This window comes from Lepidochelys kempii, chromosome 1 (genome assembly GCF_965140285.1).
Source record: "Lepidochelys kempii isolate rLepKem1 chromosome 1, rLepKem1.hap1, whole genome shotgun sequence".
Lineage (NCBI taxonomy): Eukaryota > Metazoa > Chordata > Testudines > Cheloniidae > Lepidochelys > Lepidochelys kempii.
In genome coordinates, this window is record NC_136380.1 from 266,493,425 (window position 1) to 266,510,714 (window position 17,290).

At 39.8% G+C, this 17,290-nt stretch overlaps 1 protein-coding gene across 2 annotated transcripts in view; it reads right to left on the minus strand.

Moving 5' to 3' along the window:
* Positions 1-17,290, minus strand: part of SCYL2 (SCY1 like pseudokinase 2) — a 53,991-nt gene that overhangs the window by 36,516 nt on the left and 185 nt on the right. For both annotated transcript variants that reach the window (XM_073327414.2, XM_073327413.2), the window contains exons 2-3: positions 11,999-12,203; positions 849-1,006 (exon numbers count right to left, since the gene is read on the minus strand). In XM_073327414.2, the coding sequence (XP_073183515.1) occupies positions 849-1,006; positions 11,999-12,175 (335 nt within the window). In that variant the 5' untranslated portion in view covers positions 12,176-12,203. The remainder of the gene's footprint in view (positions 1-848; positions 1,007-11,998; positions 12,204-17,290) is intronic.

Below are 17,290 nucleotides of genomic sequence, written 5' to 3' on the forward strand. Positions count from 1 at the left end.
CATAGCATGTCCCTTTCAGCCATTCAGATCATGTGAAAACTAGCTGACTAATAACCCACTTGGGTATCATGCACATACACAAGATAATCAGTTTTGTGCATGAGTGTTAGGCTCAAGCCTATCTGTAGAGATTAACTTTGTTAAACAACATTTTCAATACTGCTTCCCCAAAGGAGGCTACATCTCAGGAATTTTTTCGTGAAATGATCTCAAATTTATATCACTATCCCTACCCCAGCGCCCCATGAGATACACTAACTTTCAAGGGAATCTGAGTAACTATGCAGATACAAGATCACTTACAAGAATTGACCTCAAACCATAAAGCTTTCTCTACCTTAACTATCCGGAAGCTGGCACACACCTATAATTTTAACTTTTTTTAAGCATGGGCAAGGTCTCCTGCTGTAGTTCGGGCAAAGTGAGTGGAAAAGGAGTGGGGAACTGAGGGTGGAAAAACATAGCATTATTCATGACTTTTTTACAAAGTAGAATCCAAAACAAAATAAACCAAAAATCAAGAAAAGCTCTTTGCTTTGCCAGTTACTGTGACTTCAGCCCTCTTTAAAGTGAAGTATAACTGCGCAAAAGAAAGTTTTGTTTTAATGAATATTTTAGCAGTTGAAGTCAGTACATACTGTACCTTTAATATCTCTGAATAATATCAGAAAAAGTGACTCTTTGGGCAACAGTGCAACAAGAACATGGTGACATATGACCTACTTTTATTTTATTTTCTCTATTTGCCAAATCCATATCTTTTGATATTATTTCTGTACATTTTTCCAAATGCCCCAGACCTCTACGTCCAGCAAAAAATTAATACTTACAATTTTACTAAAATTTACCTGGATTCTTCTAATGGATGTTGAACAGTAACTAGTCGAGGGTGTCGAAGCCTTGTTAGTTGTTGAACTCCTCGCTTTAAAGAATCAATAATCTGATCCTTTTCAAATTTCTGATATTTGTCTATTAACTTTTTATCAAAGACGAAAACAGCAAGTTCCTAAAAATAAGCAACTCAGTCAGTATTACCTAAGCCACACAGTAAAGTTAATACAATATGATCCACCAAAGCAGAAAGCAGTTCATTATACATCCATAGCCAAATGCGATACTAACTTATTTCAGTTACTATCAACATGATTTTTTTTTATTTCAATTCAAAAATATATTTCTCCTGAGCCAATAAACTACTGCTACATACTTGATAAAAAATAATGAATTGACTATTAGCACAAGCTTGTGTTAATGGCATAGGCGCCGACTCCGTGGGAGCTCCGGGACTGGAGCGCCCACAGGAAAAAAAAAAAAAATGGTGAGTGCTGAGCACCCACCGACAGCCGCCATATCAGAGCCTTCCACTCCCCCAGCACCTCCCAACCATCTGAAGCGCCACAGATCAGCGGCTTCCCCTCCCTATGCCTCTTGCAGATCAGCTGTTTCGTGGCGTCAGGAGGCGCTGGGTGGGAGGGGGAAGGAGAGAGGGTGCAGCGTGCTCGGGGCGGAACTGAGCAGGAAGAGGCAGGGCGGGGGTGGATAGAAGCAATGGTGGGGCATTGGGGGAAGGAGTGGAGTGGGCGCGGGGCCTGGGCAGAGCCTGGGGGAGCACCTCCTGGCAGATTAGAAACTCGGCACCTATGGTTAATGGTACCAGTGCTACTTATGCAATGACTAAGCAGCACATCTGAAGACAGCAGCAGGCCTGATCTTAAATAAATGGGAGTTTTGGATACTCAGCACCTCAAAATCAGCTCAGGTATTGGCAATTTAAATAGTTTGAGAATACACTTACTTTATTTGTTGGAATGATGCTTTGTTAGGATTGACATTTGTATTTTTTCTTGAGCACATTGTAGAGAATGGAAAGAATAAATTATTTCCCTAAACAGTATTTTCCTTAGCGTTTTCTTTTACTCAACTTTTTTTTAAAAAATTACTCAGACGAGAAAATGCAAGTTCTACTGATTTCAGAATGTTTTGCTGTCTCTTAAAAATTAATTTGGGGGAGGACTACCTAATTTGGTAGGTCATATTCAACAAAAAAGTAAGGAGTTTGATAAATTAGGATTTTTGCTAAGAATATTAAGGGGAAATAAGGAGGAGAGCACATTATCTCTGGAACTTTTCTTGTGTTATCACATGGCCTGGACCTTGCTTCCAGTTGTGATGCAATTAAGAGGTGAGGGGGATAATTAACCCTTATCCATTGCTTCCTGACTCCCAATATCCAAACAGAAGTTCAATTAATGAATTTTTATTCTATAAATGTCTGCTCCTTGTACAGAAGGAAATATGTTCATAAAATATAAACTAATATAAAACTAGAATTTATATTATTTACCAATATTAATTTGTATCCAAAATGCTAGGTTTCAGCCCAAAGATAAGACAAGGAGGCAACTGTTGGTGTAAATTTGGGTACAAGTGCTATTTTAATGAATATGCATATTCAGCGTGTCAGCCTGCTACAGTATAATTTGTTTTACTACAGTAACAATAGCAGAAACTGCAGCGTACATACAGCTTACATGGTTATAATCAGTGTGTCAAAAGGAGCAGTAAACACACCCAAGCTCTGCCTAAATGGCAGATACCACCAGAAGAGTTTGGACACAGATCTGTAGAAAGAAAAGGAGTACTTATGGCACCTTAGAGACTAACCAATTTATCTGAGCATGAGCTTTCATGAGCTACAGCTCACTTCATCGGATGCATACAGTATCTTCATACAGTATGCATCCGATGAAGTGAGCTGTAGCTCACGAAAGCTCATGCTCAAATAAATTGGTTAGTCTCTAAGGTGCCACAAGTACTCCTTTTCTTTTTGCGAATACAGACTAACATGGCTGTTACTCTGAGATCTGTAGAAAAGACCTTAGTTATTTTCTGACTGCCCCTCATCTTTTTACCTCACAGCAAAGGGACAGAAAACAAACCGTGTTCTTTTCTGGAATACAGTTCAGTAGCTCAATGTCATTCAGAATGGAGACCAAAGACACTTGAGTTTCTCATAGCTGATCAAAGCACTTAATCCCTTCGCAAAAGCAGTACAAGACATTCCTCTAAATCAGTGGTCTCCAAACTTTTTGGCTCGCACACCTGCAGGGTGACCTGCCGCAGATGCCCCGCCAACGGAAGAAGAACAGAAGACCTGCTGCAGGCAGGCTGCTGGAGGGGAACACCAGCTGTAGACATGCAGAGCTGCTGCCGAAGAAAAAAAAATGGCAGAGTGCCAACCGGCGACGTTACTCCTGCCACGCGCCCCCTGGGATCATCTCGCGCACCCCAGTTTGGAGACCATTGCTCTAAACCAGGGGTTCCCAAACTGTGGTATGCATACCTCTGGAGTACATGAGACATCTCTGTGGGGGTGCATGGGGAAAAATGTGTAATGGTGAACTTTATTTATTATTTTATTTATTGCATTTTATAATAGGCTACTCAGACGAAGCTTTAAACTCTGTGGGACTTTGTTATATAAAATACGGTAGTTATTTTACTTCAAGATATATCAGCAAGAACATAGATACACAGAGATGTGACTTATAGAGCCTCCTGACCTCCAATCATCACACAGTACAGGTTCAGTTACCGAGCAACTGTCCAGTCTAACTGAGCTCAGAATTTAGGGTTTTTTTTTCCCAGTTGTATATGTTGCACTATAACTATATCTGTATGTAAATATAAAATATGGACAGGTTGTATTAAGAAGAACAATGTATAAGTGATGAGACGGGTAAGGGTATGTGGGCAGCTGGTAGATCGGGAATTAGAATAGCAAATTATTCATATAGTCCTTTTTGCGGACTCAAAATTAAGTTATAAATCAACAGATGCCTATTATCTTATATACAGTATTTGTAAAGTGCCTAATTTAAAGGATTATATCCTATATACATTCAGAGACAATTTCATCCACTACCAAAATGCAATAACCATTGGAAAGGGACCATGATTGCTATACAATAGTTTAGGGAGAGGAAGTGAATGGTATATTTTATACAGTTATACAATTAAAGAAACATATAGGTAAGCAAAATGTAACAGACTTCATTGAAATCTAGTCAGACATTGAGATAACATTGGCTAATCACAAAAGAAATTATAAACTGAATTTTTATGTATATTAAAATGGTCAGTCTAGGCCGCAAATAAAAATACAATTCTTTGATTACTACTTTTTTCTTCCTGTTATAAGAATTTCTGCATTGAGCAAAGGTGAATGGAAGACTTCAGTTGGTTATCAAAAATTAAATGAGATAATATAAGCAACAGGAAATTCAAGTTATGTCAAGTATATGTCTAAATAACAGATATCATAACACAGGGATGAATGTATTCCTTAAAAGAAGATGCCTCTCTCTAATCTAAAATTATGTAATTCACAAAAACTTCAGTGATTATGGCAGAGTTAAAAACCAATGCCAATCTTCTTTCCAACCAACAACAAAAAAGAGGCCAGAGTGGGGAAAACAAATTGCTTCAGAAGTTCCCAAGGAGTTCAGATACTTAAATGATGGGCCTGGAATAAGTAACTAAGATGTCTGTCTAATCTAGAATGCAAGCCATTAGAGAGAAGGTAATCAGTTTAGGTGTTTGGGAAAGGATATTTAAAGAAAGGAGACAAAATAAACCAACAAAGGGGATGATAATCCAGGAAGATAACCAACTTTTACCAGAGAGCCTACCAGAGAAAAAGAGACATTAAAGAATTTACTGTCAATCTGTCTTTTATTCTTATAACAATATTAGAAGTAATAAAGCAGCCTGCAGGCTAGAAGTATTGCAGCAACGGCAAAAACAACATGCAATATAAGATGGATATGTTTTAAGTCCCCACAGAAACGCTATAATGTAGTTGCCAAATATTTTATAAAGGTCATTTCAAGTTAAATCTCCCAGGGTAGTTGCACAATAACTTAATTTTTTTAAGAGACAAGCAGTATATAGAAAGAAACCCAGTACAACACATTAAAATAATAATTTCTGAGGGGGTTTTTTTGGTTGCTGTATAACTGCTTCATAAAAATTCAGCTTCTATGCCAGAAACTCTTCTTCTGGAAGATTTCACTGAAATTTGACAAGTAATTGTCTTTAAAATTGTTCAAGGTGTTTGTTGAGGACTTCACTTTAACAAATTGTAAATACTAGTGTTAATATTTGCTTTTTCTTGTATGTTGATTTTTACTCAATATTATTAAATATAAGTAAAATAAACTAAATAGATGTGTGCCATTTTCCAGCACACAGCCAAGTGTGAACATATATAAGAAGACTACTGACTGACACCTGGATCTCCACACAAACCAGTACATTTCTGGGTTGTTGTTTTTTTGCCCATTTAATGATGCCTCTAACGTTATCTGAGCATTAATATTTTGTAGTAACAAATGTGTTTTAAAAGGTACAGAAGGAATTGTCCATAATATTTTGGGTATTCTCTGACTGCCAAAATAAGTCAATACTTGTTGCAATCTTACGTAATTTCTTTGCTGAAACTCTATAGAAAACATGTATCTTTATAGGATTTTACAAGGACATAAAAAAACCAAATTCACATACCGAGGAGTTCTCTCCCAAACCAATAAGAAAGTTTCTTTACAATAATAAAACTAATAGTTTTAGATCTGTAACTGTTGTTTCTATCATAGCATGGAGGCAAATGTTTAAAAATATTTTAAAGATTCATGAACCAAAGAGAAAAAAAATCTTTATGGTATTTTGCTTTCAATTTGTATTCTAATCTAGCCCCTTCTTACACAAAGTGGTGTACAACCACATTAATTGCAGACTGCACGAGCAGCACTTTGTGTCTGGATGCACATTAAAGTGCTAAATTTGTTTTTATTATTTATTTAAAATGAGGCACTCTTCGTCCAGAGTTCTTTAAATTTCATAATGAAAATTGATTTTTGAAGACAATGTATCAGCATTAGCACGATGATGCAAGCAAAGTCAATCCCCAGATATTCTAGTAGAGAAGAGGAAATGTTAGGCAAAAATATTTTGCTGAAGAGAACACACTTCTCTTCGCACAGACATGTTAGTAAAACCCCATAGGTGACCTGAAAATATTTTGAGGGAAGGAAGGAAAAGAAAATTTAGGATTATGTGCCAAATGCACCAATAATCTGGGTAAGAACATAAGATTCTCCCTGTAATTATAGCTCTGGACTGCTGCAGACCCTGCTGGGTCCAAGTTTAGGTCCAGGCACAGGCACCAGAACTGAGAGCAGGAAGCCTCTCTCTCCTGTGCTCTTAAGGATTCCCCTCCTTGGCCCAGGCACTGTGGAAGAGGAAGCTGCTTGATTTAGATGCAGAGATTACAAGAACAGGACCTACAGAGTAGACTGGGATAAGGCCGGGGGGTCAGGGGGTTGATGGAGACGGTAGATTGGGACTAGAACCCTACTGAGAGGAGCTTAAACAGGCTCGACAAGTAGACTGGGACAAAGATATGGGTGGATAAATGCAGAGAGTGGATGAGGAGCCCAGGGTGGAAAACGGACTGGAAGCCAGAGGGGATAGGGAACTTGGGGAGAGAGCAACTGACTGGGGAGATAGATCAGATGGAGAGCCGGGAGGAGGGGAAATTAGGACTGGGTGGGCAATGTGACTGGAACTGGGAGGAGGAGTCCAGAAGGGTGAAACTAGGGATTGATGGGGCAAGACAACTGGAGTGGGGATGAGAAGCCTGTAGAAAGTGGGACTGGCTCAGTGAAGAGAATGAGACAGGGAAGAAGAGCCTGGTGTGGGAAAGAAACAGGAATGGGACATGGACAGGTTGGAAGGGATGGGGCAAAAGAGATGACACTTGAGAGGACTGGACAGAAGAATCTGTGCCCACTAGAGCACACACCCTTCCTCCAAAGCCTGGAATGAAACTTAAGTCTTACCATTCTCTTTTGCGTGTGAAATCCAATGGCAAAGTGTTCTATCCCCCTCTAGAGAAGTGGTTCTCAACAAGGGGTCTGGGGCCCGCCCGCGGGGCCACAAGCAGGTTACAGGGGGTCTGTCAAGCAGGGGCAGCAAGAGACTCATTAGGGACCAGGGCAGAAAGCCAAAGCCCCACTGAATGGGACTGAAGCCTGAGCCCCAGAATTCATGTGCCACACAGAATTTTTTTTCCTCAGCAGATAATGCATTTTGATGAGAAGTGCTGCAGTTATGCCTTTCACTGACCAGGGACCGCTGTGGTGTCAGAAGAGAGAGCAGCCGATCCCAGGCGGGAGCAGCCCGAGCTGTGAATAGGGAAGAGAAAAGTCTGCGTTCCTCACAGCACTGTGCCCATGGGGCCAGGTCAAAAGGCATGAGATACGTGGGGTACATGGGGCTACGGGGGGGCGGGGGATTAATGGGAGTGAGGGTGCAGGGACACAAAGGGACGGGGGAGGAGGTGCTTGAGTGAGGGTGCAGGGCTACATGGGGATGGGGGAAGGGGCTGGCTAAGTGTGGGGGGGACGGACACATGGGGACAGTGGCAGATGTGCCTGATGCAGAGAGGCTGGGGTCAGCCAGGGACTGCATGGGTAAGGCACCCTATCAATCCCTTCATTCCCCCCTGCTCCAAAAAACAACAAAAAAAACCGCAAACATTTCCATACTTCTCCCATCCACACACAACAACCCTCCCAGTTCACATCCAGGCTCCTTCCCAGCAATTACTTCCCTCTCCCTCCGCTCCTCCATTACCCCGGACTCCCCCAAGCCTTTGCACTGCTTCTGAGGGGTGCAGGAAATACATTTCTGTATTGTAGTTTAAAGAATTATTACTCAAAGTTCTTTATTAATATGCCTAGTAAAGAATCTATTTGTCAAAAAACGTTTCCTGAATCTTTTTTATTGTCTGTATTACTACAGACATACTTGCTGACAGGTATTTTGAAATAAATTACCAAAATAATTGCAACTGGCATGTTTATTTTGCGTTCTTTTGACAAATAAAATATGCAGAATTATAAATTATTGTGCGCAGAATTTTTAATTTTTTGGCACAGAATTCCCCCAGCAGTAACCTACTACTGCTATAAATTACTCTCTTTGCTCAAGTGACAGTGGTCGGTGTGGTGGAGCTAAAGGTCCCAACCCTTCTGACGACCCACATGAGTGTCAATATGATTCCACGTGACTGAATTTGTTCTTTCAGTTCGTTTTTTTAAAAACCTTGAAAATTACACATTAAACACTAAATTAAGGTTTCAAAGTCAACCATTCAAAAGTTAGGAAATGCCAGAATTAAGACTGCCTATGAAGGTAAAGTGCTTCTAATTTGCCCCCACCCCCACACTTATGCATGATAGTCTGTAATTACACGATCACATACTTCTGCCGCCGCCCCCTCCCCCCCCCACACACCCTCCATAGGGCCCCTGCCTCACTCAGTGTACAGGATGGACCAGCTCTGAGGATGGATCAAGGCTGTGCAGTGAAGGAGCCTTGACTGTGGGACCCTTGCTTCATTTGTTCTGAAAGTTGGAAGGTACGTAGAGAATGACACAAGGGATTGCACGAAGAGAAAGGATGGTCTCACTGTTAGGGCAGTTGAATGCTGCCCTAGAGAATGTTATTCTACCCCTGACTTTGCCACAGAGTTCCTATACATTGTTGTGCATGTCACTTAATCCAAACTTTTCATTGGTGGGCACTAATTGTGTGTTTCATTTTCTCAATGTTTGAGTTGACACCCAAGAATCTAACAGCAGAAGTGTTGAGCACTTGACACAATTTAAGTTGGTGGGACTGTGCTTTGAACATAACATGCTATATAATGCTAAAGACTGGAAAAAAAAAATCAGATTCTAGGTGCCTCAAATTGGGCACCCAAAATTAGTGGATACTTTTGACCTTAATCTCACGGTGTCTCAGTTCTCCATCTGTAAATGGTGATAATTTACAGCCGCATCTGAGAGGGGTGTTGTGAAAATAAACTCCTTACTCTTTATGAAAGACTCAGCTATGATAGTGCTGAGTGCCAAAGAGGTCTATAAGGAAATTAATAATTCTGTCTTCAGAGAAAGGTTTGAATAGCATGCAGTAAATAAGGGTTAGGGCTACACATTGAACAATGAGGAGAAAAAAATATTATCTACTCATTAAATCAGAACTGTCCATCCTATGCACTGAATGAGGCAGCGGTCTTGTGAGAAAAAATAGTATGCCATCATGTAATTAAAGAATGTATCACAATGTATACGCACAAGGTGACCAGATTTCCGTTGCACAGGCAACCTTAATTCTGGCATTTCCTAACTTTTAAGTGCTTGACTTTGCAACTTTACTAATATTCTTTTAATCAATGTACTTTTTTGAGGGGGTGTAATCGATATACTTTGGCAAATCATTCAATTCAATAATTGAACACGTACCGAGCATTTGACTACATGATGTGCTACTAAGATTTTTCTGGAACCTCAATTAAAGAGAATTCTCTATTTAAGACACAGGTTAGCATTCCAATAATCATCTGTTTTTTCCCCCAAAAGAGATGCTCCATCTTCCTATTCTTGCACAAGTCTTTTAAAATTGGAGTCTTTTTTAAATTACATTTCCTTGCATGTTGTTTTAGTAATAGCCTCATTAACTGTGATTATTTTGAAACTAATCTCCCTTCCTCACTTGACTTTTTTTTTTAAACTAAAGATTCCAACAACATTGTGTGAGTTAACTGATTCTCTGAATGAGGAACAGAAACTAGGTGTAGCAGGGATCCTAGTGCCCAGATGATCATCTCCTTACACATTTTGCTAACCCTTGAGATGGAGGAGGTGGTTTGGTAAGAAAGTTCTCTCAAGTGCCCCCATCCCTATCTGTGCCTTCCTGACTGCATTTTAAGAAGAGGGGAGGGAACTAGCGCTTCCTTAGGCCAGGAAAAAATTATATATATAATATATATATAAAGGACGTTCAAGGCAATATGGAGTAAACAAACAACAAATCCTAAGATGGGCTGACCAAAAAAAATTTCTGGGGCCTAAATAATTTTTTATATATGTGTGTGCGTGCGTATACACACACAGTGCTACATAGGACAATTCATAATACATATACACAAATATTCACACATGCATACATATATTATCTCACATATTTATTTGTGTAAACCAGACAGCAAGCAAGCAAAAACCTGATAATCAAATATTAAAATATGAACATCCTTGTAAATCAGGACAGACAGCAGATCCAGGAGGGCAGCAATAAGTTTCCTCCACTTAGAGTGCCACAATACCATTTCTAAAAGCATTCACCTTCCAGACTCCAGTGATGAGATTTTCAAGAGTGCTCAGTACTTAGAAACTAACTTAAACTGAGAGCTGAGGTAGGCCAACACAGTTCAAAGCATAATTCTATCTCACCCACTTCCACAATATACCTTACTTCCACTTATCCAGGGAACAAGAGACATGATCAGTTCTGCTTCTCCCATATGAAAACTCAAGAGTTCTGTGCAAAGGGTTCTAAACTATGTATATTGCCACAAAGTGAATCTGTAGCCAGATGGCCAAAGACTCTATATTTGAATACTGAATACCTATTTGTGGTGGAAAGAAAGGAATAGCTCCAAATTTTTTTGTCAGCAGTATTTGAAACACAGGACACTCATGTATCATTTTGGGGAAGTTAGTGATGTCACTGGCACAGATGACAAACAGCCACTCACAAGTTACCAGAAGGGTGGACTGGCAGAACAAAGGAATACAGTAAGTTACTAATGAACAGATAGCATGAAATTTAATAACCACAATATATCTTGCACTTCGTTGTATATCTTAGCAATGTTCGGAAGGAGTCTACCAAAGAGTGTAACTCCTCACAAACATCTGGAAAAAGACATCCTTCAATAAATGATTCTTATATTTAAATAATTGTTGGAAGCCATTTCACACACAAAGTACTTACCACACTGATTAGTTTTGTTTTGCAGCATCAGATTGAATGCTGACGTGATGACTGGCTAAAATATGGACTAATGATAATCATGTCACTATTATTCAAATACAACTAATCATCACGCAATAAAATGCTGACCCCTTGTAACATGGAACTGGCAGTGTACTTTTAGCCATATTAGTGGCAAAACAGTTTGCCGAAACATTAGTCAGGGTTTGCTTTACCACGTTTGGAGCCAAATCATGCAGACTCTACTGTGAGAACACCCAATCAAGACTTGAAAAATGTACCTAAGCCACTCCACAGGGAATTAAGCCGATTAACCAGGTTAAAGATACCCATGGTGCCATAGCTTATGCCCCCACAGCCACACCACCTTTCCCCATGCCCCCACAGCCGCATCCATTGCAATTTAAAGGAACAGAACAGTTATCCCGTCTATTAAGCACTGTAATTGTATTTTGAGGGTTATTGATCCAAAAGTGCTTGGCTATTTCCGTATTCAAAAGAGTATTAATAAAGTTGATATTCTTAGTTTAATATTTTTTTCTTACAATAGTGATATTGTGCAATATAGGGAAACTGTTAAACGCTTCCTGTTCCAGGCCATTTTTACATTGTTTAAAAAAATACCTGTCGGCTTACAAGGCAGCTGTGGGGGTGTGGTGGGACTTGCTCTCATTCTGGGCACCACCAAAAATTAGACAATCCTGCCGCCCCTGAGAGAATGTAGTGTTTATGGGAATGAGGGGTTAACAGCAATGACCTGAAACAGGCATGGTGAAGGCAGTTAGCATGAGGCCACCCCCAAATACCTTTGGTCAACATAGCTCATACCTAACATTTCTTACTGCTCAATTTCTGCATATCTATTGACCCAGAAACTAAATTGTGTCTGTCTGTTGTGATGAAATGAGCAGTGGGAACCTTAAATCAATTAACACATTTGGCTACCTTTTCTGTCTTCGTTTGACTTCACAAGTTGTAAAGCTAGCAACAGTTTACTGAACAAAATGTTCTTCTAAACCGTTCCTAACAAAAGATGCAATTGTTGTTATTCCTCAAGTATGATTTTAATGTAACCACAAGCCTTCACCTGAGATCTCACCTGTTTTGTTGACTTTTTAGTTCCATTAAAAATCTTCCAAGCAAGCCCATTGCCACCACTGGCAATATGTTGGCCAACATCAAATTCCCTGGTAACAGGATTTCCCATCACCGCACTGGTTACATCAGCTGTTACCTTTGTAACGGTACTTTTCAACTTATTCAGCATAGACTCCATTGTCCCAATTATATGCTATCACGTTAGCCTACAAACAGAAGGGGGGAAAAAATCATAATTCTTTCCATTTCTGTTAACGGAAGGTACTGAAAATGGTTAGTTTACATGAGTGCATGTTATTAAAAACACAGAACACAAAGCCAGCTATGGAAAATCTATATTTTAAAAGGGAAGAGTAAAGCTTTATTTTTTTCTTAAAAGAGAAAACCTGCCGAAGATCTCAAATCATCAACAGTATAAATGTATATTTACGCTGATGGCATTTTAAAAATGCGCCCTCGCTCTCTCACTGTACCTGCCAAAACCCACGCTCAAAATTCAGTGTTTTACCTAAACCAACTGCAGATGTTACTAACACTTTCTGTTCTGATGTGTTAATGAGTCCATCAGCTGCTGCAGGGAAAGTGGAGGAACTGCTTTTTCTATGCTTTCCTTTAGAACTAGTGCTTCTATATGGTTATGCAATTTAAGAGATGCAAGAATCTGGTTTAGAATTAAGTTTATTTTCACCTGTACTATATATTACTATTATTTCCTCACTTAATTGAGGTAGTTAATTACAAAAAACTGCTGCCAGAGACACCAAGAAAACACTACTATCCAGCAGCTCAAACCATGAATATGAATATCTTTCTGCTGCTGGGTGTGCTATTGAAGGAATAGGACAAGAAACTTATACTGAAACTGGGAGAGAGACATATCTGTCTTGTTCCCTACCTGCAGTAAGAAATGAGGTGAAGATGGAACACAAGGAGAAATTAATGGCTACTAACAGTTAACATACATAGAACACCCAAAAACAAACTCTAAATTAAGACAGCCTCCAACTTCGTTTCAAAGAGAGGACATGGAGGAATATTCATTTCTCCACCAGACAAATGTGAAACAAACTTGAAAAATAGTGCACCACGGAATATTTAAGAGTGTGCAGACATATTGTTTAAATTTATAGCCTTATTGGTCACATACCTAGGTAACCACAATATTATTCTTACAATACCTAAGTCATTAACTTCGGGCCAATTAGCTTCATGGCGTGGTTTGGTACATTTAGTTCTTACCATCTTCTTTGACATTTAAGACATATTTACATGGATTCAGAGTATCATTTCACCCACCATCCTAAAGAGCACCACTGTGTTTTCCACATGGAAGAGAGGGTATTTTGGGGTGATATAGCAGATGTTTTCAAAATTATGAAAAGCAAGTGATAGAAATAAGCAGGGGACACAACATCAAAGAATGAGGTAACTAGGATTAAATTAAAAATTGTAGCTGTTTCATGCAAGTTACATTTCATTTTGATCACCTGCAGGTAAGTGAGTTTAAGTAATTTGTTTTTAAAGGTTAGAATTGTGGGTGAGGGTACTGTGCGGGGGGGGGGGGACGGGACGACACCTCCTGGGTAACAAAAATACTCCCTAAATTTATAATTGTTATATTTGCAATCCTTTTCAGTTTTTTAATTTCTGCTGAACACTTCACCCTAATTGTGCTGGTTGGAGGAAACGTGTTGTAGAAAGGAAGGGAGTTAACTACTTAGGTTCCAGTCCTATAAACATTTAACTTTAAGCTCATGAATATCCCCCGTGTCTTCAGTGGGACTACCCACTGCATAAAGTTAGGCATGTGTGTAAGCATTTGCAGGACCAGGGCCTTAATTACTTAGGTATGAAGAGTTAAGTATTGGTAAATAAATTCCATCTGAAGCAACCAAATTTCATGATACAGAACCACGCCAATACAGCAGAAGTTTCCTGTTCAACTAGCTACTGAACAGGAATAGAGAGACCAAGGAATGAGGAAGACAATTATTTCAGAGTATTAAACTGTAGAGTGTTAATGCTTTGTTGGAGAGGTTAGTGAAAATAAGTTAGAGACATTTACTTTATTATAATATATATATATATACATACACACACACACCCCTTGTGTATTATTGCATTAAGGTAAGATGTTATACAAATTGTAGTTGTGTCAGCCAAGATAAAGACTGATTTCTTACATCTAAACTCCCCAAGCTAAGGAAAAGCATTGCCTACCTGATAAGTATGGAAAAACACCATGCCTCATAGGTCATAGGACAGCCTGAAATAAAGAGATGCTGGTATCTGTAGTCCTTCAGGACCTTATTCTACAGCCATTCTGCATGGGAGCTCCACATGCAAAAGGACTACAGAATCAGGCCCCAAGCAGATACCAAGATAAAAATATATAGTATTTGTTTCCTGATATTGCTTTTTCTGCAACTGAAGATTTTATTCAGATAAGCAGAAACAATATATTCCAGTTTAATCCCTTCTAAGTGTCTCCATTTCTGAAATGCCTTGGCAAGTAAATTTGGGCCCAGTCATGCAAGGTCCTGAGCACACTCTATCCCTGCTGGGATCAACAGGGTGGCACTGCTCAAAACCCCACAGAACTTGATCCTTCACTAGTATATCAATATCATAAGAGCTATACTGGTAACTTTTTAGCTGCACTCTGTTGGATTCTCACTGTGGAAGGATAGCATATAGGACTCCACGTTTACTGGTCTTGGCTCAAAAAAGAGAAACTGTAACTCCCAAGGATGTGCAACACAGAATCTCAGGGTACAGAATGGACATAGTGGGCAAAGGACTAAGGTAAAACAAGTCTGTGACACTGGAATTAAACGAATACTTATGTGTTACCTCAAGCTTGTTAAAACTAAGTAAACTAGACCTAAATTATTTTTTTGACATTTATATTACTTACTTTTGTATTTCATTCAGCATGGACAATAAAACTAGAACAGTCAGTTTCTATTTCTGGTATTAACCCACTAGCACAAGTCTTTGCCTTTGAAGTCACAACAAGGGAGGGGCATCTTTAAAAACCTGATTACACTGGAAGTATGAAATAAACAGTTCCTGTTCATATTCCCCTTTACATGATCAAATTCCTTATGTATGCTTAAGTTTGAAGAAGTGTCTCTCTGTTGAGAGGTGGAAGAATGAATGAAATTGCTTCCAATTAAACTGGAGGAAGCATTCTCGGCTAGAGGTGGCAGTTCCATGTGGTAATTGTATTGAAAAGGTTGGAGAAGGCAGTAAGGGAAGATACTAACAAAAAATCATCATCAAGAGTGAGGATTTACAAATAGGCCTGGTATGCATGATCAAACATGCTCCCTCCCAACTTGGCACTGCACAAAGTTAAACCATTGACTAATTCAGCAGAGGAGAGAGATAATTAACCAACTTTATCTCTCAGCATGCAGATTGTTTTCATAAATTAACGTCTGTTAATACTGCCGACACATTTTTATAAATCCTTGTGTCGACAATCTGAATGAAATCTAAGATGGGTTTTGTTCTATAAAAATAGTTTATTACCAGTTTCAATTACACCATATTAAATGTCAGTTGAAATAATATATCTAGAGATACAATCCACATGGAGGAAGTACGTAAAAGATTTTAACTTGGGCAGTGACAATTTCAATACCACAGATTAGTCAAAACAGTTGTATGTAAAATATGAAAGTTAACATCAGCTTCTTCAGCAGTATTTTCAAGTCTAAAATTGAGCTACTATACATAGAAAAAGAAACAATCACAAGACAATGATGCAATAATGTCAAGCATCCACAAGGCATAAAGTATTTTACGCTTTTAAATTAAAACGTAGAAGAGACAAAAAGCAAGAAAACTGCAGTATCTTAGTAACTATAATACTCAAGGCAACAAGGAGTGGGCACTCCAGAAATATTTAAGATAGAACTTTTCTTCTTCTTGACATTTGAGTACAATATCTATACAAAAACAGGACCCAATTCTATAGATTGGTGGGTGTGGGGGAGCCCTTATGCTTCCATGGAACCCCTTTATAGTCAGCGGGGGCTCCGTGATGGTGTTTGCCTACACAGATCAGCTTGCAGAACTGAAGCTTTACAATTTTGCTCAGGTTAACACGTGAATAAGTGGCACAAGATAGGGAAACATTAAGAATACTGAAAATAAGAATAAAGCCAAAACAAATAAGCCTCCAACTCCTCCTCAGTTTTCATTTGAGTAATCACTTTGAGCTAGTTTATTCTCTTTTCTATTGTGGTCATGTGGGGGGCAGGGGGGAATGTTTGTGTGAAACCAACGCCACCCATCCCCCATGGCTGTATCAGTGCTCTGCCTGGTTTGTGACACCGCCCGGGAAAAGGCTGATACTCCACTTGTGAGCAAGGAGCTGAAAGACCTAATTCCACCCTATCATAAGTGCCATTCCACAGAGCTGACTAGATACACACCCTACAAAAAGTAGAAAGAAAAGGAGTACTTGTGGCACCTTAAAGACTAACCAATTTATTTGAGCATAAGCTTTCGTGAGCTACAGCTTACATTGGATGAAGTGAGCTGCAGCTCACGAAAGCTCATGCTCAAATAAATTGGTTAGTCTCTAAGGTGCCACTAGTACTCCTTTTCTTTTTGCTGATACAGACTAACACAGCTGCTACTCTGAAACCTACAAGAAGTAGATTACTCCCCACCAGCTCAACAGTGGAGCACAGGAGCAACTAGGTCTCAGTGGGGTATTTTTGATACCCAGTAGCACCCAGTATTCTCCTTACAATCAAGCCTTCCTTTACTTGTAAAAACAATTCAAAGCACATTTTTGAAAAGCATAAATATTATGGATCATGTAAAGTACCAATGATAACAGGGCAAAGCATATCCTTATTTCATCATGAGTTCTGTACCACAGGGCAAGGCTGAAAACCCCAAACCCTGCAAGCTACCAAGTGGAGAGACAACAGACCAAGTTATTCATTATAGGCTCCCAGCAGGGGATTGGGAGAGAGCGGGGACAAGCTGAACACGAGCCTCGCAGGCACAAGAGCCCTTCGGGTGTTGGCGTGTCCTGCCAACAAAGCCACGTATCGCTGCCCGCAGGGAGCGCCTGTCAGAGCTTTGCTCGCCACCTCGCCTGCACCCCCCACCTCCTCCGCCCCCGGGGCCAACGGTTTATAGGGAGTGACTAGCCGCCCAGCCCGGCGCTCCGGCCCTGCACAAAACACAGCCCCGGCTGCCGGCCCCGGGCCCCTCCTAGTCGAGCGGGTTCCCGGTGTCGCTAGGCCAGAGGCAGCCGCCCTCTCAC